This window comes from Nerophis ophidion, linkage group LG10 (assembly GCF_033978795.1).
Source record: "Nerophis ophidion isolate RoL-2023_Sa linkage group LG10, RoL_Noph_v1.0, whole genome shotgun sequence".
In the NCBI taxonomy this organism is placed as follows: domain Eukaryota; kingdom Metazoa; phylum Chordata; class Actinopteri; order Syngnathiformes; family Syngnathidae; genus Nerophis; species Nerophis ophidion.
The window spans coordinates 23818753-23840982 of NC_084620.1; the positions used below are offsets into that span (position 1 = coordinate 23818753).

The 22230-nt window shown below is 46.6% G+C and overlaps 3 protein-coding genes across 3 annotated transcripts; 1 reads left to right on the forward strand and 2 right to left on the reverse strand.

The window, feature by feature from the left end:
• Positions 1 to 49: 49 nt before the first annotated feature.
• LOC133560444 (early growth response protein 2-like) lies at positions 50 to 1416 on the reverse strand. The gene is made up of 2 exons (XM_061912960.1): positions 1251 to 1416; positions 50 to 1174 (listed from the first exon to the last, which is right to left on the reverse strand). Exons 1-2 carry the CDS (start codon positions 1390 to 1392, stop codon positions 276 to 278), a joined length of 1041 nt encoding a protein of 346 aa, XP_061768944.1. The 5' UTR covers positions 1393 to 1416; the 3' UTR covers positions 50 to 275.
• Positions 1417 to 1998: 582 nt separating this feature from the next.
• On the forward strand, positions 1999 to 14665 carry LOC133560445 (steroid 17-alpha-hydroxylase/17,20 lyase). Its single transcript, XM_061912961.1, has 9 exons — positions 1999 to 2219; positions 2321 to 2441; positions 2525 to 2663; positions 2728 to 2957; positions 10261 to 10347; positions 10405 to 10599; positions 10676 to 10845; positions 14075 to 14178; positions 14242 to 14665. The coding sequence occupies exons 1-9, from the start codon at positions 2014 to 2016 to the stop codon at positions 14532 to 14534; spliced, it is 1545 nt and encodes a 514-aa protein (XP_061768945.1). The 5' UTR covers positions 1999 to 2013; the 3' UTR covers positions 14535 to 14665.
• On the reverse strand, positions 14654 to 20704 carry LOC133560443 (WW domain-binding protein 1-like). The gene is made up of 6 exons (XM_061912959.1): positions 20530 to 20704; positions 16801 to 16915; positions 16477 to 16675; positions 16242 to 16403; positions 15987 to 16176; positions 14654 to 15925 (listed from the first exon to the last, which is right to left on the reverse strand). The coding sequence occupies exons 3-6, from the start codon at positions 16619 to 16621 to the stop codon at positions 15163 to 15165; spliced, it is 1260 nt and encodes a 419-aa protein (XP_061768943.1). The 5' UTR covers positions 16622 to 16675; positions 16801 to 16915; positions 20530 to 20704; the 3' UTR covers positions 14654 to 15162.
• Between the last annotated feature and the right edge of the window lie 1526 nt (positions 20705 to 22230).

The following is a 22230-nucleotide window of genomic DNA, read 5'->3' on the forward strand; positions in this document are numbered from 1 at the left end:
TCCTGCTGCTGATGTGATGGTGATGATGATGAAGCACACTGGATACATCTTGCAATGTTTTTATTTTTTTAATTGAAGCATCCTCAAACAGGGGGCGGGACATTACACACATATCCCACAGTGCATTAGTGCAAGTTAGAAAAGTCACATGACAGTATGACAGCAGGTAGAAACATTTAGAAAAATAGAACTATGGTACAAACATGGACATTGTCACATCATGCAGGAAGTCCTCCACCTCACCAGGAGGCCAAAAACACTTTCCTGCCGCGGCATCAAATTACGGCGCTCACAGCCAGCGAGTAGGCAGCCATCATCTGTGCACGGAGCTGCTGCTTGACATGCACGCGGCCGTGCCGCTTCCGCTCGTCGCTGCGTGCGAAACACTTACCGCACACGTCGCAGGAGAAGGGCTTCTCGCCTGTATGCGTGCGCATGTGCGTAGTCAGGTGATCGCTGCGGCTGAAGCTACGCGCACACACGCTGCACTGGAAGGGCTTATGTCCCGTGTGGACGCGCACATGCCTGTTGAGCTCATCCGAGCGTGAGAAGCGGCGCTCGCAGCCCTCCACGGAGCACGGGAACGCCTTGGCCTTCACGCCATTTTTGGCGGGATCTCTCCGAGACACTCTTGTGCGTCCTGGCACATGCAGGCTGCCCAGGTTGACGGTGGGGAAGACACCCTGCAGGAGGGAGGACAGGAGGTTGGCATCCAGGGTGGAGGGAGGGGGTAAGTTGGCATGCTGTCCTTCGGTACTGACGCACCAGTCCTTTATCCAGTCCTCCTCCTGCTTGACTTCACCTCGGCCAACTTCTTGGCTAAGCAGTGCTTCAATAAAGTCCGGAGCGGCCGGAGTCAGGAGGGAGTCGGTGCCTTTAACTGAGGTTGCAACGCTTTTGGCGCCGCAGTTGGCGCTCGCCGGCTCACTCTTAACTTCCACAGGAGGGGGTGTGGCCACAGGTTGGTAGGTGGCGTCCCCCTGCTCCTCCATCTCGCTGCAGATTCCCACGATCTCTGTGATCATGTTGAGAATGGCATCCGCCGTGCAGCTCAGGTCTTCTGCAGGCTCCAACAGGAAGCTTCCATCGCAGTCAAGAGCTGGGGAGAGTGAATCCGAGTCGCTCAAATCGGAGAAGAAATCTGAGTCGGAGGCGTCAGTTCCCGGGGAAACCACTGGCGGGGGAGAGTGTGTTAGTTTTATGTAACAGAACGATGACGTGGACGTCAAAGATGCTGCAACAGCACTCACCTGCCAGATCCGACTCCACGCTGTTTGCCCAGGTGCTGCATGTGTCGTCCAAGTCGGACAGGAAGCTGTGATGGTGCTTGGGAAGCATGGCGGGAATTCCCTCTAAATGGTCTTCAGGTAGAATTCTGCTGCCGGGTTCCATCAGTCTGCTCGCTGGTGCCAATGATGCCGAGCTCCTTCCCTCGCTGGCCGTTTTATACTCTGTCTCCTTGGTAACGCCAGCACCGTCTCATTGGTGGAGAGCGGCGCGAGGGATTCCCCCCACCGAGTGCGTCGAGGATGCCCAAACATGGCCGACTTCCTGTGGTGACAGTGGGCATCCCCGTGCCATAAAAGGGTTTGTGGGCTTTCCTCACTGCGGCAGCACATGTGACCCCCACTGCGGATACATGCATGATGTGTGTGTTTGGAAGCCGTTGCCATGCCGACGGCTGTTAGATGAACATGTGAACACACAAACGACACCACTGCCTGCGATGCAGTGCTGCAGTAAAGATGTTGTTTCCATGGAGACAGAAGAGCATATCCAACATGTCCAACATTTTTAACAGCCCGTGTTTCCATGGCAACTCTACAGCTTGTCCCATCATTGCCATGATCTGGGCCTTCCTTGTGATTGCCTTGACAACCTGATAACAGCAAGGTCGCCTGACGCAGATAAACATGCACACGCCAGCAACAACAACACACACGTGATCTCTCACAAGGTCAATGCAAGCATTAGATTTTAAAAGGCGAGCTGCTCGACTGACATCCCATCATCATGTTGGCTACCATCTTAGTCGGGAGCGTCTCGCCGCTGATGCCAGTGCTGCTCGTCCTCGCCGCCCTTGCCATCTTGATTTTACTGGTGCCAAGTAGACCCAGGGCCACCATTCCTGGCCTGCCATGCCTCCCTGTCCTGGGTAGCCTACCCTGGTTAGGAGGCGTCACCCCGCCGCACCTGCTCTTTACCAAGCTGGGACACAAGTGAGAACTTTGATCCCTTGAAAGAAGACCTTGCTAGAGTAAGCCCAATTGTTGTGTGTGTCTATGTGGTGTGCGTGTGCGTGTGCGTGTGTGTGTGTCAGGTACGGGCCGTTGTTGGAGCTCTACCTTGGGTCGCACCGTACCATAGTTGTCAATTCACATGTCCACGCCAGAGAAGTTCTGCTACAGCGAGGACGAGATTTTGCAGGCCGTCCCAGTATGGTGATGTCCCTTCCTGTTTGCAGCACCACAGTCACGTCAATGCACGCGCCACTCACACTAAGTTTGGGGATGTGGCTTGGCAGGTGACCACTGACCTGCTGACCAGAGGTGGGAAAGACATCGCCTTCGCTGACTACACGCCATTCTGGAAACTGCACCGACGTCTGGTCCACAATTCCTTGGCTCTGTTTGGTGAAGGAAACGGCCGCCTGCAGGAGATTGGTAGGAACTCAGCCCCTCGCACTTTTTTTTCTATGTGAAACTCTATCACATTAGTTCCTGACAGTTATGTCTGAGGTGGAAAGTCTGTGCACGGAGTTGTTGTCCTATGGAGGGCGTGGCTTCGACCCATTGCTTGCAGTGACCACAGCCATCACCAATGTGGTGTGCACACTGGTGTTTGGCGCTACCTATTGCCACGGAGACAGCGAGCTGCAGGAGGTGATGCAATACAACGACGGCATCGTCCGCACCATCGCCAGAGGAGGACTGGTGGACATCTTCCCCTGGATGAAGGTACCAGAGCCAAAACTGTTCTCTCACCTTCATGGATGCTTTGTGGCACTCAGCTGGTTATAGTTAAGATGTAATTGTTTCAGACATCAAGGAACATATCGCGGTTACATTTGCAGATTTTTATATACTCTGTCCCAATTTAAGGGTGTTTTGAGATAAGAGCTGTTTATTGGCTGATTATTATGCTTTTAGTGCCAAGTAAAAATTTGAGTTGCAAGCATAACCGCCATTAGTTGCATTAGTAAATGTCAGAGTGAACACCGTAAAGTCTGATGAAAACCTCTGGTCTTACAGGCTAAAAATTACATTATAGATTGAGATCGACATAAATTTATTTTTCCAACCATTGAAAGGAAGAAAGCGTGCTGAGAAGAAGAAGTGGATGATAGTTTAGTTTAGTTTATTATTTCTTCGGTCAGTGGTCAACAAAATAAAAACAAGCGATCATTGAATTAAAGAAACAAATAATCAAAAACATGACAGACCATGCAGCAGACTTGGCAAAGCAAGAGAAATATCACTGCTCGCCTGCCCCATACTGAAACAAAATGAGTCCAACACCAGCCAAGGATGTTAAAATATTAAAAAATGGCGGAAATTTATCCATGAAACTATGGAGAAGCTGAAAGGAGCTACCGTGGACGTCCATCTTTAAGATAAACGCTGTACATATTATGGCAATACTTCATAAATTACTGTAGTTGTTAGTAGTACATTTTTCTGTATTGTGTTTGGACAATATTTCTTATTTAAACTTTGTTTTTCTTTTTAAAAGGCCTCCTCCATTTAAAAAGTGTTGCATTGTGAGCACAGATTAAGATGACAATAATTAATTTCAGAGGTTGACGATGAAGTGTTTTGAGTTAAAGGTTCCGTCACAGAACCAATTAAGCCTTTAAGCTAGGGTAATACCGTATCTGAAAAGGAGTCAGAAGAAGCTAAGCTTATATTTAATTTTACCCCTTCTCCGTGTCTTTTACTGATAATTCATTCACACCATAAGTTATAAATGTTAAGTTAATTTCTTGCATGGAAGACATAAGGTGTTGGAAAATATTTTTATAAACGAAATGTGAATAATATATAATATAATATCTCCTCTCTTAGCTGCAACCTTATCGTGGTAGAGGAGTTTGCGTGTCCCAATGATCCTAGGAGCTATGTTGTCCGGGGGCATAAAGCCCCCTGGTAGGGTCTCCCAAGGCAAACAGGTTCTAGGTGAGGGATCAGACAAAGAGCAGCTCGAAGACCTTTATGAAGAAGAAACATCATGGACCCAGATTTCCCTCGCCCGGACGCGGGTCACCGGGGCGCCCCTCTGGAGCCAGGCCCGGAGGTGGGGCACGATGGCGAGCGCCTGGTGGCCGGGCCTGTTCCCATGGGGCCCGGCCGGGCACAGCCCGAAGAGGCAACGTGGGTCCCCCCTCCAATGGGCTCACCACCCATAGCAGGGGCCATAGAGGTCGGGTGCATTGTGAGCTGGGCGACAGCCGAAGGCAGGGCACTTGGCGGTGCACTTGGCGGTCCGATCCTCGGCTACAGAAGCTAGCTCTTGGGACGTGGAACGTCACGTCACTGGGGGGGAAAGAGCCTGAGCTAGTGCGCGAAGTCGAGAAATTCCGGCTGGATATAGTCGGACTCACTTCGACGCACAGCAAGGGCTCTGGAACCACTTCTCTCGAGAGGGATTGGACCCTCTTCCACTCTGGCGTTGCCGGCAGTGAGAGGCGACGGGCTGGGGTGGCAATTCTTGTTTCCCCCCGGCTCAAAGCCTGTACGTTGGAGTTCAACCCGGTGGACGAAAGGGTAGCCTCCCTCCGCCTTCGGGTGGGGGGACGGGTCCTGACTGTTGTTTGTGCTTATGCACCAAACAGCAGTTCAGAGTACCCACCCTTTTTGGGAACGCTCGAGGGAGTACTGGAAAGTGCTCCCCCGGGTGATTCCCTTGTCCTACTGGGAGACTTCAACGCTCACGTTGGCAACGACAATGAAACCTGGAGAGGCGTGATTGGGAAGAATGGCCGCCCGGATCTGAACCCGAGTGGTGTTTTGTTATTGGACTTTTGTGCTCGTCACAGTTTGTCCATAACAAACACCATGTTCAAACATAAGGGTGTCCATATGTGCACTTGGCACCAGGACACCCTAGGCCGCAGTTCCATGATCGACTTTGTAGTTGTGTCATCGGATTTGCGGCCTCATGTTATGGACACTCGGGTGAAGAGAGGGGCGGAGCTTTCTACCGATCACCACCTGGTGGTGAGTTGGCTGCGATGGTGGGGGAGGATGCCGGACAGACCTGGGAGGCCCAAACGCATTGTGAGGGTCTGCTGGGAACGTCTGGCAGAGTCTCCTGTCAGAGAAAGTTTCAATTCCCACCTCCGGAAGAACTTTGAACATGTCACGAGGGAGGTGCTGGACATTGAGTCCGAGTGGACCATGTTCCGCACCTCTATTGTCGAGGCGGTAGATCGGAGCTGTGGCCGCAAGGTAGTTGGTGCCTGTCGGGGCGGAAATCCTAAAACCCCTTGGTGGACACCAGCGGTGAGGGATGCCGTCAAGCTGAAGAAGGAGTCCTATCGGGTCCTTTTGGCTCATAGGACTCCGGAGGCAGTGGACAGGTACCGACAGGCCAAGCGGTGTGCAGCTTCAGCGGTCGCGGAGGCAAAAACTCGGACATGGGAAGAGTTCGGGGAAGCCATGGAAAACGACTTCCGGACGGCTTCGAAGCGATTCTGGACCACCGTCCGCCGCCTCAGGAAGGGGAAGCAGTGCACTATCAACACCGTGTATGGTGCGGATGGTGTTCTGCTGACCTCGACTGCGGATGTTGTGGATAGGTGGAAGGAATACTTCGAAGACCTCCTCAATCCCACCAACACGTCTTCCTATGAGGAAGCAGTGCCTGGGGAATCTGTGGTGGACTCTCCTATTTCTGGGGCTGAGGTCGCTGAGGTAGTTAAAAAGCTCCTCGGTGGCAAGGCCCCAGGGGTGGACGAGATCCGCCCGGATTTCCTTAAGGCTCTGGATGCTGTGGGGCTGTCTTGGTTAACAAGACTTTGCAGCATCGCGTGGACATCGGGGGCGGTACCTCTGGATTGGCAGACCGGGGTGGTGGTTCCTCTCTTTAAGAAGGGGGACCGGAGGGTGTGTTCCAACTATCGTGGGATCACACTCCTCAGCCTTCCCGGTAAGGTTTATTCAGGTGTACTGGAGAGGAGGCTACGTCGGATAGTCGAACCTCGGATTCAGGAGGAACAGTGTGGTTTTCGTCCTGGTCGTGGAACTGTGGACCAGCTCTATACTCTCGGCAGGGTTCTTGAGGGTGCATGGGAGTTTGCCCAACCAGTCTACATGTGCTTTGTGGACTTGGAGAAGGCATTCGACCGTGTCCCTCGGGAAGTCCTGTGGGGAGTGCTCAGAGAGTATGGGGTATCGGACTGTCTTATTGTGGCGGTCCGTTCCCTGTACGATCAGTGCCAGAGCTTGGTCCGCATTGCCGGCAGTAAGTCGAACACATTTCCAGTGAGGGTTGGACTCCGCCAAGGCTGTCCTTTGTCACCGATTCTGTTCATAACTTTTATGGACAGAATTTCTAGGCGCAGTCAAGGCGTTGAGGGGTTCCGGTTTGGTAACCGCAGGATTAGGTCTCTGCTTTTTGCAGATGATGTGGTCCTGATGGCTTCATCTGACCGGGATCTTCAGCTCTTGCTGGATCGTTTTGCAGCCGAGTGTGAAGCGACCGGAATGAGAATCAGCACCTCCAAGTCCGAGTCCATGGTTCTCGCCCGGAAAAGGGTGGAGTGCCATCTCCGGGTTGGGGAGGAGACCCTGCCCCAAGTGGAGGAGTTCAAGTACCTAGGAGTCTTGTTCACGAGTGAGGGAAGAGTGGATCGTGAGATCGACAGGCGGATCGGTGCGGCGTCTTCAGTAATGCGGACGTTGTACCGGTCCGTTGTGGTGAAGAAGGAGCTGAGCCGGAAGGTAAAGCTCTCAATTTACCGGTCGATCTACGTTCCCATCCTCACCTATGGTCATGAGCTTTGGGTCATGACCGAAAGGATAAGATCACGGGTACAAGCGGCCGAAATGAGTTTCCTCCGCCGTGTGGCGGGGCTCTCCCTTAGAGATAGGGTGAGAAGCTCTGCCATCCGGGAGGAACTCAAAGTAAAGCCGCATCTCCTTCACATCGAGAGGAGCCAGATGAGGTGGTTCGGGCATCTGGTCAGGATGCCACCCGAACGCCTCCCTAGGGAGGTGTTTAGGGCACGTCCAACCGGTAGGAGGCCACGGGGAAGACCCAGGACACGTTGGGAAGACTATGTCTCCCGGCTGGCCTGGGAACGCCTCGGGATCCCCCGGGAAGAGCTAGACGAAGTGGCTGGGGAGAGGGAAGTCTGGGTTTCCCTGCTTAGGCTGTTGCCCCCGCGACCCGACCTCGGATAAGCGGAAGATGATGGATGGATGGAAATGTGAATAATATATGTGTGTATACATATATGTATATGTCTGTATGTGTATATATATGTATGTATATGTATACATGTATATGTATGTATATATATATATATATATATGTATGTATTTTTAAATAATTTTGTATGTATATGTATGTATAATTATATGTGTGTATATATATGTTTATATATATATTTAGGTATAAATTTGTGTGTATATGTACAGATGTATGTATGTTTATATATATATATATATATATATGTATATATATATAAATATATATATATATATATATATATATATATATATATATATATATATATATATATACATATATATATATATTGGCCCTGCCCTGCGATGAAGTGGCGACTTGTCCAGGGTGTACCCCGCCTTCCGCACGATTGTAGCTGAGATAGGCGCCAGCGCCCCCCTCGACCCCAAAAGGGAATAAGCGTTAGAAAATGAATGGATGGATGGAATTAAAAAAACAAAACAACCCACATTTAGATTAAATGTACATACAGGTCTGAAAATGTTGACCAAATTGTACACTTCCTAAACATATAAAGTAACTTACTGGTGATAAACAAGGAATGTTATCCATCCATCTTCCAGCACTTGTCTCTCTTGTGGTCGAGGGGTGGGGGGGCTGAAGCCTATCACAGGTGCTCACTGGCGGAAAGCAGAGTACACCCTGGACAAGTTGTCACCTCATCGCGGGGCCAACACAGATAGACAGATAAGCATTCACACTAACATTCAGACTCTAGGGGCCAATGTTATGTTTTACTTAATATTCCGAGAGGGACAAGCGGTAGGAAAATGGATGGATGGATGTACAATTTGACAAGTTTCTATTGTAGAATTGTTATTTATGACTTCGACTACGTCAAGCCCTTGTGAGTTGTGTCTTTTATTTCCTTATTAATGGAGTTGATGTCATCTTCAGTATTTATCCAGTTCTTTGATGACTTTGACAGCAAGTACTTAGGCTTATTTAGCCTCAATTTAAGTTGCCACCTCCACAAACCTGCCTTCTTGGGGATGCCAGCGTTTTGTCAGATTCTCATTGATATAAACGTTTGTTCCCTTCAGTTTGACCCTCTGCTTCAGCAAAGCCATCTTGCTCTTTTTGTTGGTGAACTTTATGATGATGACATGTGTGTTGGTATTCCTGCTAGACATCGGAATGAATGAGTCAATGTGTTGACACCCACGTCCACCCCCTTTTGGTGCAGAAAGCATCTTGTCCTGCTCCTCTGTTGTCACCTGCTCTGCCATTAGGCATCTAGGTTATCTGACGGCCAGTCATAATCACTTTGTTCATTTGAACACGCTCTTGCAATTCCAGTATCTGACAATTCATTTGAGATGTAATGTGATACTTTCCATCCTTTTTCGTCTTTAAAACATTCACATTCTACTCGAGTCCGAGCACTTTTCCTTCCAGTCCATCCATTTGTTTATGAAACATATACACTATATTGTCAAATTTATTTGGCCACTTGCCTCAACTGACACATGAACTTGAAGTGACATCCCATTCCTAACCCATAGGGTTCAATATGATGTCGGTCCACCTTTTGCAGCTAATACAGCTTCGACTCTTCTCGGAAGGCTGTCCACAGGGTTGCGGAGTGTGTTTATAGGAATTTTCCACCATTCTTCCAAAAGCGCATTGGTGAGGTCACACACTGATGTTGGTGGAGAAGGCCCGGCTCTCAATCTCCATTCTAATTCATCCCAAAGGTCTTCTATCGCATTCAGGTCAGGACTCTGTGCAGGCCAGTCAAGTTCATCCACACCAGACTCGGTCATCTATGTCTTTATGAATCAGAATCAGAAATACTTTATTAATCCCAGAGGGGATATTAAAATGTTCATTTTTATGAGCCTTGCTTTGTGCACTGGTGTTGGAAGAGGACGGGGCCCGCTCCAAACTGTTCCCACCAAGTTAGGAGCATGGAATTGTCCAAAATGTTTTGGTATCCGGGAGCATTTGAAGTTCCTTTCACTGGAACTAAGGGGCCAAGCCCAACTCCTGAAAAACAACCCCACACCATAATTCCTCCTACACCAAATTTCACACTCTTACCACGTTGTGGCTGAGTTGCTGTTGTTCCCAAATTCTTCCATTTCCTTGAGTTTGTAATTTTTAGGAGCGAGGAAATTTCACAACTGGATTTGTTGCACAGGTGGCATCCTATGACAGTTCCATGCTGGAAATCATTGAGAGCGACCCATTCTTTCACATATGTTTGTAGAAACAGTCTCCATGCCTAAGTGCTTGATTTTATACACCTATGCCATGTGATTATTACACCTGATTCTCATAGATTGAGTGGGTGGTCAAATACTTTTGGCAACATAGTGTATATCAACACAGTGTTGCAGTAGCCATCCTCACTTCCTTAACATGTTTTGACTTTCGTTTTGACTATTTGTACTGTTCGTTCAGCTTGGCTTCAATATTAATAAACACTGTTTTTACTTGATCTTTCTGTGTGGAGTTTGGATGTTCTCCCCGTGAATGCGTGGGTTCCCTCCGGGTACTCCGGCTTCCTCCCGCTTCGAAAGACAAGCACCTGGGGATAGGTTGATTGGCAACACTAAATTGGCCCTAGTGTGTGAATGTGAATGTTGTCTGTCTATCTGTGTTGGCCCTGCGATGAGGTGGCGACTTGTCCAGGGTGTACCCCGCCTTACGCCCGATTGTAGCTGAGATAGGCGCCAGCGCCCCCCGCGACCCCAAAAGGGAATAAGCGGTAGAAAATGGATGGATGGATGTTTTTACTTCGTGGTTATGACTTGATTTTCTGTTCTCCTCCACATCCTCTGCAAGGTGTTTCCCAACTCATTGCTAAGGGAGCTGCGGGCATGCATCGCCATGCGAGACCGTCTTCTTGCGCGTAAACTTCAGGAACACAAGGTGACAGCCGCCAATGATATGCATCAGTACAAAGTTCTCAAACAGAGTCGTCAACAGGCGGCGCTGACTGATGGCGAGCCTCGAGACCTCCTGGATGCTTTGCTGAAGGGTCAAAGTTCACCTGGACCGGAGGGGGAGGCCATTACTGATGACCACGTGTTGATGACAGCAGCAGAGACCTTTGGTGCTGGCGTGGAGACCACATCCACCACCCTGTTGTGGATCATAGCCTACCTACTGCACCACCCTGAGGTACTGCAGCTGCTGGCACACCTCACATTTGGCGCTCACCTACGAGTGTGGGGTCCGCATTTTTTGTCACCCACAGATCCAGGAGCGTGTGCAGAAGGAGCTGGACGAGCAAGTAGGTGGCGAGCGACCGGTGTGTGCGGCAGATCGTGGCCGGCTGCCTTACCTGGACAGCGTCATTAACGAGGGAATGCGGATCAGGCCCGTCAGCCCTGTGCTGATCCCACACAGCGCCATGACGGAAAGCAGGTAGGCCTACAACATTGTTACTAGGGGTGTACCAATCCGACATTAATATCGGATATTTGTCCGATATCACCAAAAGAGCAAGCATCGGATTACATCGGTTTGCTTCTAAAATCTCTGATACAAACTGTAGGAGCCAGAAATGTGTAGATGAGGTCACGTGGTGTGTTATTCAGTGTGTATTTACAGATCGGAAGTAGGTGTTATTCCCTCTGAGGTCTTAATCAAGGCTCAAGTCGTTCGTTTTGCTCACAGACATTTATTTTAGCCACGTCTTCTTCACGTTACCAACGTTGCCAAATATAATGCCGTCAGAACTACTGTAATAAAATGAACTTACAATTAGTCTGACATCCAATAACATAAAACACATTAATTTCACATGCATATCAGAAATAATCATACCTCATTGGCCTCATAAACTCCAAGGGAATAAACTTTATTTTCAATCCGAGACTCCATTAACGTCTTCTACATCAAACACTTGTTAATTCCGCCACATATTAATTCTCCCAACAATGTGACCAAATATATTCCCCTCTCAATTTAGATGGGTTTGTAACAAAAATAAAGTTAACATAAACTTGCATGAATTAACTTAAGGAAATACCTTTTAAATCACATTATGTGTACAATATGAACTTATATTTATGCACTGTATTTATTCATTCTCACCAACTATGAAATTATATAACAAATATACATGTTTCTTCTGTCAGCAGCTAGAGTATGTGTCACATGACTTTAGAGGCGGGCACTATAAAGGGCCGTTGTTACCTGCATTTGGCGTGGCGATAGGAGAAAGTAGAGTTGAGTGGCCATCCTTTTTGTTGACCGCTATTACACGGACGCTTTATTGAAAGCATTGGACACTTCCAGTACGCGCTGGCTACAGACGAACTAAGCAAATTTCCTTTTGTACATTCTGCGACTTCATTAAATAATTCACAACATTGCATCCTTGTGTGTGCTTACTGGCGAAACGGAAAGCGCGTCAGACAAATACTAAACCAAGAGTTTTACTTTTAAGCAACAGGCCAATTCGGAGTCACTAGCTATTCTGAAGGTTAACATAATAATGTAATAGTTCCTTTAAGTTCTACAGTTAGGAGATCATTTCTGTTATGGGATTATTGTTATTATTATTATTATTATTTATTTCTATTTAATACGTGTCCGATTGTAGCTGAGATGGGCGCCAGCGCCCCCCGCGACCTCAAAAGGGAATAAGCGGTAGGAAATGGATGGATGGGATGCCTGGGAAAGCTGAAATGTGTATATTTAAGTTGTTTAACCATTGCTATGGCTTCGGTTGCCACGGTTACGGAGAGTTCCGTTTCCGCCAGCTGGTATAAAAAACTGTTAAAAGAGCTACGGCACTAACAGCCAACGCAGCGTCGTTAGTACTACATGGAAGGCAGTTTACCAAAATTGCAGATCGGAGAACAAAACACAGTAAGAGTATTTAAACTAGTGCAACTGATACACTGTCACTTACAACACTGAAATAATTATTTCAGAGTCTTGTAAGTGACAGTGTATCAGTTGCACTAGTTTCACCTCAGGACGTTTAGGCGTTTCACGTTGCCAGTAGACGTGAAGTGCATGCTAACCGCTAGTAAGCTAACCGCAGCACGCACTTGTGTTTGTGTGCTGCACCGTGACTTCACCAACGGCAGGTTTAGTCACGTTGGACTTAAGTTTGTTATATAGACCCTCTCCCCCGTGACTGTATAATTTGGAGAGCGAGTGTGGGACAGTATAGCGAGTTTAGTTATTTGCTATTGTTGCTACATTGCTGCGAGGGACGTGGACACGCGAGGCTGGCGTGTCCATTGCACGCCCTCACGGACTAGTCGACAGAGAGGTGACCCAGGACGAGGCTGGTTCTCCTCTCGCTCCAGACTGGACCTCCTGAGGCATGCTAAAGGAAGCACGGCCATGCTTCCCCCCCTTCCATCTCTACTCCACAACGGGAGGTGTCCCCCCCTCTCCAACGCCTCCTTTGTATCCAGGAGCTTCAACTCACCACCCCACCCCTAAGTTCACCACCGATTCATCAGGACCGCAACGGACAATCTTCTGGCCCAGCCAAGGGGTCCAGGTTGGACTGTGTGTGTGTGTGTGTGTGTGTGTGTGTGTGTGTGTGTTGTGTTTGTGTGTGTGTGTGTGTTGTGTGTGATTGGTTTAGTGCGGGTTGTTCTATTAGTGTATGAGTGTAATTAATGTCTGGTTTTTGTATGTTTATCTGGTGTATAGTAAATGGTTAAACTGTATAAGCCGCCTCCTTTCACTCTCTCAAGATTAGATTCTTGCGTAAATAGTGAATAATTAGAGCATCCCCCCTAAAGTAAAATACAGTCCTTTATAGGCTCCCGTACACAAGCAGTCCTATAAATTCTTTACTTGTGCAAAGCTAACAACTGAATGTCCTCCACTAATCACACACACAGTTTGTCGTTTCTTGTAGTTTAGTCAAGTTGTTTACAAAAGGTAAACATGGTAGGCTATCGGTCATGAGGTAGCAGCTACACGACAGCTAAGCACACACTAGCACAAAAGCTAGATATATGCAGTAAATGTTGAGTCCTTAATTGAACAATATTGCGGTCTAAAATATGACATTTGTCAATATAAACAAGTATCAAATAATTAGTTGCATAATATAAAGATATAGCATTTTACATATCCAAGGGGCGCCAATCCATTGTCTTCCGAGATTTACGAATGCCAACAACATGACAAAAATACTTACAGATACAAAGTCTCTAAAGCAGAAGCATATTAGAAAGTATCGAGTAACAAATGCGTCCGCATCCATCATAACTTTGACGCAATGAATTACTGTGACCATTAGGTATTGCCAAAACAAATTACTTCACTTCAATTTGAAGACAGCATAAGTCTATTCCAGTTAACACGTCGATAAGATTAAATACAATAATATGGCTGTTATTGTCTTCCGCCTGTATTTTGTGTGTTGTTTTTTATACCATTGTTCTCTGTTTAAGTAATTTCACTTGATCAAGCCTTTTCTTACATATCACACTACAAAGTAATAAAAGTATGTCTTGTGATTTGTGCTGATATCGGATTGATATTAAAAATGGTCAATACTCCAAACTGCAACATCTTTATCAAATCTTGATAATGAATGAAGTTGTTTCTGTACACTCCTAATGGTTAAGGTGTGTTTTGGGTGCCCGCACCAAACATTTTATTCTGTCCACAGCATCGGAGGTCACGCCATCCGCCCTGGCACTCGCGTGTTGGTCAATATGTGGTCCATCCATCACGACCCCCACTGCTGGCACCGACCAGACCTGTTTGATCCAGGTAACGCTCATGTGACTTAGAGTAGCGATAACAGCAAGCTAAAAGACACCCGGTCCTTTTCAGATCGTTTCCTTGACAACCAAGGCCGGCGGGTCTTGCCCCCCTGCTTCCTGCCATTTGGGGCGGGACCGCGTACCTGTGTGGGCGAATCACTGGCCAGGCTGGAACTTTTCCTCTTCCTGTCCTCGATGCTCCAGCGAATGAGCTTTACGCTTCCGGACGGGGTGTCCCCTCCCAACCTGCAGGGACGTCTGGGTGTAGTTTTGCAGCCACTACCTTATAAGGTTGCTGTCAAACCCAGAGGGGGCTGGGAAGTTTGTGGTCATGCTAATTCGCTAGAAAAAATTGTTACCTAACCACTTGTGATTTAGGGCTATATAAATAATCTTTGATTGATTGATTGACCTAATTATAAACAAAGCTAAACTGCAAGCTAATGACAGTTTACTGTTTTGACATCTATCAATAAACACTGTTTTACATCTGATCACTTTATTGAGTAGAACTTCATTTTGAGCACAGGTAGACAGACATCAATCGGCTTCGTAAGGTCTTCCCTGCCTTATTTTGACACAATAAAGGGTTATCAGCTTTCATAAACTGAAGCGCTAATCAAAAACAAGCACTCAACAGCGTCTGACTAAAGAGCCAAAAATTGAAAACAAAGATTTACTTCAAAGTTTCATCAGTTAATAACGGCACGATAATGTCCAGCAGAAACATTCCTTATGCTGTGGATAGACAGCAGTGGGCTAGCAAGCGGTTGGATTAGCATTAGCTTGACGTTTGGTTTTTTAGTTCTGACGGAGAAAGTGTTTTTTGTGAATTGTAAAAAATTAAAAAATGAGAAATTTTAGTCTACAGACTAAAGTAGCAATCCCAACCAGCTAAAGAAGAAAGGTGGGACATTGCTGCAGGGGCGGGGCCTGCCATGAGAAGTAGGCTGGCGTTCATCAAGGACATCTCAGTTACCAGTCAATCATATTATGCCGTCTCCATGACAACAACCACCTCGCTGACATCCTCGGGGGAATCGCTACGTGTAGCCACACCTCTGGCGGGGCAGTCGGCGCTGTCATGGAGGCCAGATTTCTTCTCTGCCTCTGCCTCTTCCTCACGGCCCTGGTCGTCTTCTACCTGGCAGCGGCACACTTCGATCCCCGAGTCGCCGGTCAGCCGCCGATGTCGGTACTGGCTCTCGTCTGCATCCATGTCGTCTTCGTCCTCATAATCCGCCTCCTCTTTGGCCTCAAAGACGTCCACGCACGGTGAGAAGAGCGTCTGTTTTGGCGGGAACAACCAGGAAGCTGAGGCGCGTGTGGGCGGGTCTGGCTGAGAGAGGGGGATAGCCGCCACCGGTTCGATGGTAATGTCAGGGGGTAAGACGGAAGGGGCGGGGCCAGCTGCATCTCTCGCATCTGGATCTTCAAGAGGCGTGCTTGTGGGACTGCCGGCCGGCTCCAGATTTTCAAGGACTGTTGCTTGGGGAGATTCAGGTACTGGCGAAGTGGCACCGAGAATGAGGGCGGGGAGGCCGTGTTGCATCACGGGAGATGTAGCATTGAGGCCAGGAGAGGAAGGAGCCTGCAAGGAGGCACAGGCTTCCTGTGCTACGATGCTAAGAGAGAGGCCCGCTTGCTCACTGGGTGTGGAGGCGTGACTGGTGTCTGTCTCGTAGGTCACAGGGGCGGAGAGGGAGGAGCTACACGGGGAAGAGGGGCAGCAGGAGTCACAGGAGCAGCTGGAGCTGCAGGAAAGAAAAAGAAACATCACAGTGATGCGCCGTCGATACCACCATGCCGCCTCACCTGTCGTCTGAGCTGAGGGAGGAGGGGCCGTCGCTAAGGGGGCGGTGCTGCATAAGCAGGTGGGGGTCGGCTATGCGGCGGGGCTGCGGGTAACGCGGCGCCGTGAAGACAGAGCTGTAGGGGGGAGGGGGGGTGCAGGGTTGAGCGGCCACTTCTTCGTATGACGGCAGCTTCAAGGATGCCAGGAAACCTGCGTGCAACGTCACATGTCAGTGCACGCCTTAATGCACGCCACGAGAAGGGGAGGGGCCTTACTGAGGTCCAGCACAGAAGAAGGGTAGGAGGCAGCACCCCGATAGGCCACAAGACTGATCTCTTGTTGACGTTGTTGTTGCTGCACTTGCTGTTTGGCACGCCGATGGCGGTAGGTGCAGCAGCAGCTGAACACAATGAGGGCGGTCCACAGCAACCAGAACCCTGCGTACGTCACATAAATTCAACCGTTACACGGCAGCAACACAAGAGTGCAAATGTAGGCGGGAGGACTTACACCACAGCTGGTAGTAGTACGTGCAGCAGCCCGTCTCGCCGCAGCAGTGACCCGTCTCACACAGGTAGCCTCCGTTAGCGTTGGACCCGGGGCAGTAGCGTGGTCTCCCCAGCAGGGGCGGGCTGCCACCAGAGTGGTACTCCATCGCACCCCTGCCCCGCCCACGCTAGCCACTGATCATGCAGGCTAAACTGTGTTGCTACATTTCTTAGGTTTTAGGATTGACACAAGAATTCTGCTCCCAGAGTCACAATGCTAAGTTAGCTTTTGGTTGCTAACTGCTTGTAGCCTCCGGGCAGAACATGATGTTTTCACACAACTGACCTTATACACTGCGCCAGGGGCCAAAATTCAGTTTGGCACTTCCCCTACCGAGCTAACGGGCTAAGTCCTGCTGCTGCTTGAAGAGACAAGATAGAGGCCTGAGAGGCAATCCCACCTGCAGAGAGACAGGACAAGAATTATTTGATAGATGGCAAAAAGACAGGCATGCAGAAAGTATTCACTAGCTTAGCTCACTTAAGGCCACAAGAGCAACTAATCAATTACATATCTAGCTCGATGACAACACTGGATTTTAAATGAATCAGAACCTGCATTGAAGTCCTTTGCCAAATTGGAGCGCTAAATTGTAAGTCGACATTGCCGCCATATTGAATGTGCCAAGCACGAATGGAGAAGATGCCTCAGTCATGTGCTACATGAAATCGTACCAACCAATATACAGTCCAAACCAGATCTCAGAGGATTACCTTTTACAGGTAAGACTGAAAAAATACTCTTGATTTTATTTGGTTTGGTCATTGTAACATCATTTTACAAACAAAATGCTCAGACATTTTGGCTAATACTATGAACCTCGATTTACAAACTTGATTGGTTCTTGACCAGGGTTGCAAATAGAAAAGTTTCACAGTATTGTGAAGCACATTTCTCTTTAAGAAACTATGTAAATAAAAATGATTTGACAAAAGTCCACATTTTAGTGAAAATGTGTACACTTTGAACACAGTATAAAGTAATAATAATTTTAATGATAATAATAATATTACATTTAATTTATAAGAGGCTTTCAAAAAAACAAGGACACTTTACAATATTCAGATAAAATCATTAAAATGATAATGATAAAACAAAGGATAAAATCAAAATTGTAACAATCAAAGTGCTTAAGTGCTATGCAGTACTGTATATCAAACAAATATAACAAGGTGGTGATAGATTAACTGTCTTTTTTGTGTGTATTAATTTTTTCATGGCGCTGTCTTTATTGGATTAGCGTATTATGGTTGATGGGCCATGTTTGTGTCCGGAACAAACTCTGATTGATGCCGTTACGGGCACATTCAAAGAAGTACCTTTGGTGGCCTCACATACGAGCCGATACCACCAAAATCCTTAAAATTAACTACAATATTGCTACAATAATAGAAATTAAAAATAGTAAAATCCATTTTACCATGTAAAGCTGAATATAGAAAGGCAGACATTAGCGGGATAAGTCTGGGTGTACATGAAGTCATGTTTATAATACTGTGGATTCCCGCAGTCCAACCAGCCTCCAAACAACAAAGAAAAGCCCCTTATGAAGTTTGGTCCATTTCCTTGCATTAGTTTATGAGGCAGATCTGCCACCTCCAATATGGCAGACACACTGACTATCGCAGCTATGGGTCAACCCATTGGACAGTCGTTTGTCGTTTTATCGCAGCTAATTTGTTACAGGCTTGACCGTGGTAAACAAATTCCCACAAAATAAGATTACTATTGATATAATTTATATTTTCATAGTTAGAGCATAAAAAACTGTTTATGACATTTGAAGTACATTTATTAACATAATCAGAGCCTTCTAAATATGAAAAACACCAGTCAACGTTACACTCGCTAAACACAATGAATGTGTGGTGGAAAAAAAGACAAGAGATGGCTCAAAGACAAACAAAAATGAGGGGGAAAGACAGCAAAGGACCAAAAAAAACCCTCCAGAAGCTGTCAGAGGTTTTGCAATCATTTTAAACTGGAAAAGACACAGAACATGGTGAAATGTTTGCGTTGTCAAATGCAATAACAATTTCACAATAGTACTCCATCAATTATTGCAGCACATAACTTCTGCAAACGCTTAATCAACTTGACAGTCTCAGCTAGGATCTGCAAACATTAGCCATCTTGTTAGCGTTGCTGCTTTGTTATTCCACATAGCTCACGCCAAAGGCTTAAAAAATCTCACATGGATCTGTGTTTTTTGACGTCGAAGATTAAATGCATCAACAGTTAATTTCCCGTTCGCATTGCCTGAACAGCTGCTTAGAGCTAATAGCAGTCTTGTTAGTATTGAGTGGTGCACTGAGTTCCACCATCGAGTCTTGCAACGCCTCGCGTCTCGTCTATTGACAATGACAAAGGCTCACCACTAAGATGTGTTATTGACTATGTTTTCATGCACTAAATTACACTGATTTCTCAAATAATTTGGTGTTTTGTATTTTCACACCTACATGTGAAGTCCCAGTGTCCGTGCACTTTCTCTATTGCGACTATTGGTGCCATCTGTACACTGGGGGGGCGCATATTTCGTTTTAGCGCGTATAAATGTTGACCTATGACATTACACCAGGCATCGGCAACTCCTTACAAGTCAACAGTAACTGTTGTAACTGATGTGCTGTAATATTGGCACAGATTATAAATGTTACGTTTCTTATGGCTATGCTGATAGCAGACAGCCACAAGAAATGATCTTAGATTGCGCTACAAACATGACACTCCTACCAAGAATGTATGGGAGCGGATGCAGGTTTGAAGCAAAAAACGATAGGCGAGAGAGAGATTTTAGAGGAAATTTTTGGACGGAGAATTATGGAAATAAAACTTTCAAATGTCTCGGAGTTCATTCAAAAGGATCTGAGGATTGATGGAAGGAGTTTTAAATCCAAAGGAAAAGACAGTTCGTGCCACGGCCAATACTGTTCCAGATGAAGGTTGCCATTGTTCTGGACTATCTTGCCAGTTGTGTAGAATACAAAGTTATTGCTAATCAGTTTGGAGTGCACAAATGCAGCGTGAAGAGGTTAGTGTACACTTTATAATTTGCCTTTAATATACTTGCTTCATTCTCTTTTATCACATTCGTACTTTGTTCGATAGTCCGAATTAAACTGGCTTTCTACAATTCCTTGGCTACCTTCTAAAATAAATACCTGGTTTTTTTTCTACCATCGGTGCACTTCAAAACATTCTGTTTTTTAATTTGTGAAGCAAATAAACAGTCTCCTCGTCATTACAATTGTTGCTTATGTCTTTATTTGATGGTATTTGCTTCCGGGTTATATCTCGCGCCTTGAGACTGCGCGGTATGAAGTGTGCCCTCTGGATGCACACACCTGGTTTTCAATCGCATAATCCAGGTGTGTTGGTCTGATTTTTCAAAACCGAACACGATTGGTGTTTCTGTGGGCTGTAGGATGCTTATTTAGAGCCCAACCATTGGAGAAATCGGACTAATTTAGTGCATGGACACGTACTAACTGATGGTGCAGGAGCTGAAAATGAAGTGCACCAAAAAGTTGTCCTGGCAAAAGTTGTCCAATTTGATCGTCATGGTGACAATAGCGCCAATATTAATTTTGTCATTCTTAACCCAAAAAGCCCTGCCTGGAAAATAGCTATATTGAATTCCATTGCAATAGAAAATAAGACAAATACTGCACTGCAATACATACAACAAATAAATAACACCTAATATGTTTTGTTTTTTTGATACTACCATGTAAAGAAGGCGCAATATTCAAAGCGCGATGTGGCGGCTGTATGTTTATGGTTCAACAGCTGAGGCCTAACTGACTCACAATCACCTTCTCAGCTAAAATATGTCATGACAAGAGAAAGCGAACAGGTTAGCATCAAATATATTCAAAGAAATGTTCCACTCTGCTCACTTAACAGTGACGATGCTGCAGCAGGAAAACAGACTACGATGACATGACGGCGTGTGGTCCGTGAACGCATCACCCACAAAAACACACGTAAAAGAGGAACAAAAGGTGTTACCGCGCCACCCGTCCATCGTCGATGTCGACTTTTGGTTCTGATTCGGTGCGTCGGTTACCACCGGGGCCTCCTCACTGTAACTTGGACCTTCCCCGCCTCCTCGGTAAAGCCCTCCGCCAGCCCCGCCGCCATCACGGCCGTAGCGCGTCAAGCCAGTCGTACCTAGCCGCTGCATCCACCTTGTTTTCCGGTGCACTTTCAGAATAAAAAAACATACGATTTGAGATATTGACTACTGGAACTTAATTATCTTTTAAACATTTTGCCTAATGAGACAAATGAGACAATAGTTCATCTCTAGTCATGTTACCATGCACGCAGCATTGTTTAAATTTAGTTATATTGAAAAGCAGTACATTTTACTTTGATTTCAACGTGACCATAAACTCGTGTAGGAAGTGAACGGTGGTATTTATTTGTCCCTTCAGTTATTAGTATAAAAATAATCTGTAGAGATGCAACTCATGTGGGCTTCACGGAGGGCGCATCGTCCTCTGATAGGCTAACAGATGTGCGCATGCGCGGGGGTATTCGCCTAGCAACAAGGGAAAAATAATTTTCTTAGCGGGTGTTGTGGGACTGACATCCGGGGAGGGAGCGAGGGAGGACGAAGGGTCCACTATATGTCTCTCTGTTCAAAGAAGAGTCAACGTGACGTAAACAACGCGTGCACGTGTCTGCATGGTTTGCATTATAATAACTTCAAACACACGCGCGCGCGCACTAAACTGCTACATTTCCTGCCGTCACATGTGTTCCCAGGTGTGCTGATAAGACAGTAAAATGTCGTTGAAAACACACCCACGCACTGTAAACCATGCTGTGCCAGCTAAACTTCCAGTATAGCAGTCCTTCTCAATTGTGTGGGACCCCCTGGGAGGCGGCTGCGATGCCATGGGTAGCGCGTGTGGCCTGGGGGAATATGCTTTTTTTTTTTTTTTTTTTTACGGTATACTCGAATATGAAAAAGTTGCGCTTGGTTTCACTGTGACTACAGTGGGAGACAAGGAAATCAATGTGTTGTTTTCTTTAATGTTAACAAGGATACTTCAAATGTACAATTTATAGGCCTACTGAAATGAGATTTTCTTATTCAAACGGGGATAGCAGGTCCATTCTATGCGTCATACTTGATCAGTTAGCGATGTTGCCATATTTTTGCTGAAAGGATTTAGTAGAGAACATCCATGATAAAGTTTGCAACTTTCGGTGCTAAGAGAAATGCCCTGCCTCTACCGGAAGTTGCAGATGATGACATCACACGTGTGGGGGCTCCTCACATATTCACATTGATATTAATGGGAGCCTCCAGCAAAAAGGGCTGTTTGGACCGAGAAAACGACAATGTCCCCATTAATTTGAGCGAGGATGAAAGATTTGTATTTGAGGATATTGATAGCGACAGACTAGGAAAAAAAAAAGATTAAAAAAAAACGCGATTGCATTGGGACAGATTCCGATGTTTTTAGAGACATTTACCAGGATAATTCTGGGAAATCCCTTATCTTTCTATTGTGTTGCTAGTGTTTTAGTGAGTTAAATAGTACCTTATAGTCGGAGGCGTACATCCACGGGTGTCTTGACGCCAATGTCTCAGGGGAGTCGAAGGCAGCTTTATGGATGACACAAGCTCAGCTTTTCTCCGGTAAGAAGCGACTTTTTACCAAAATGTTCTCACCAAAACCTGCTGGTTGACATTCT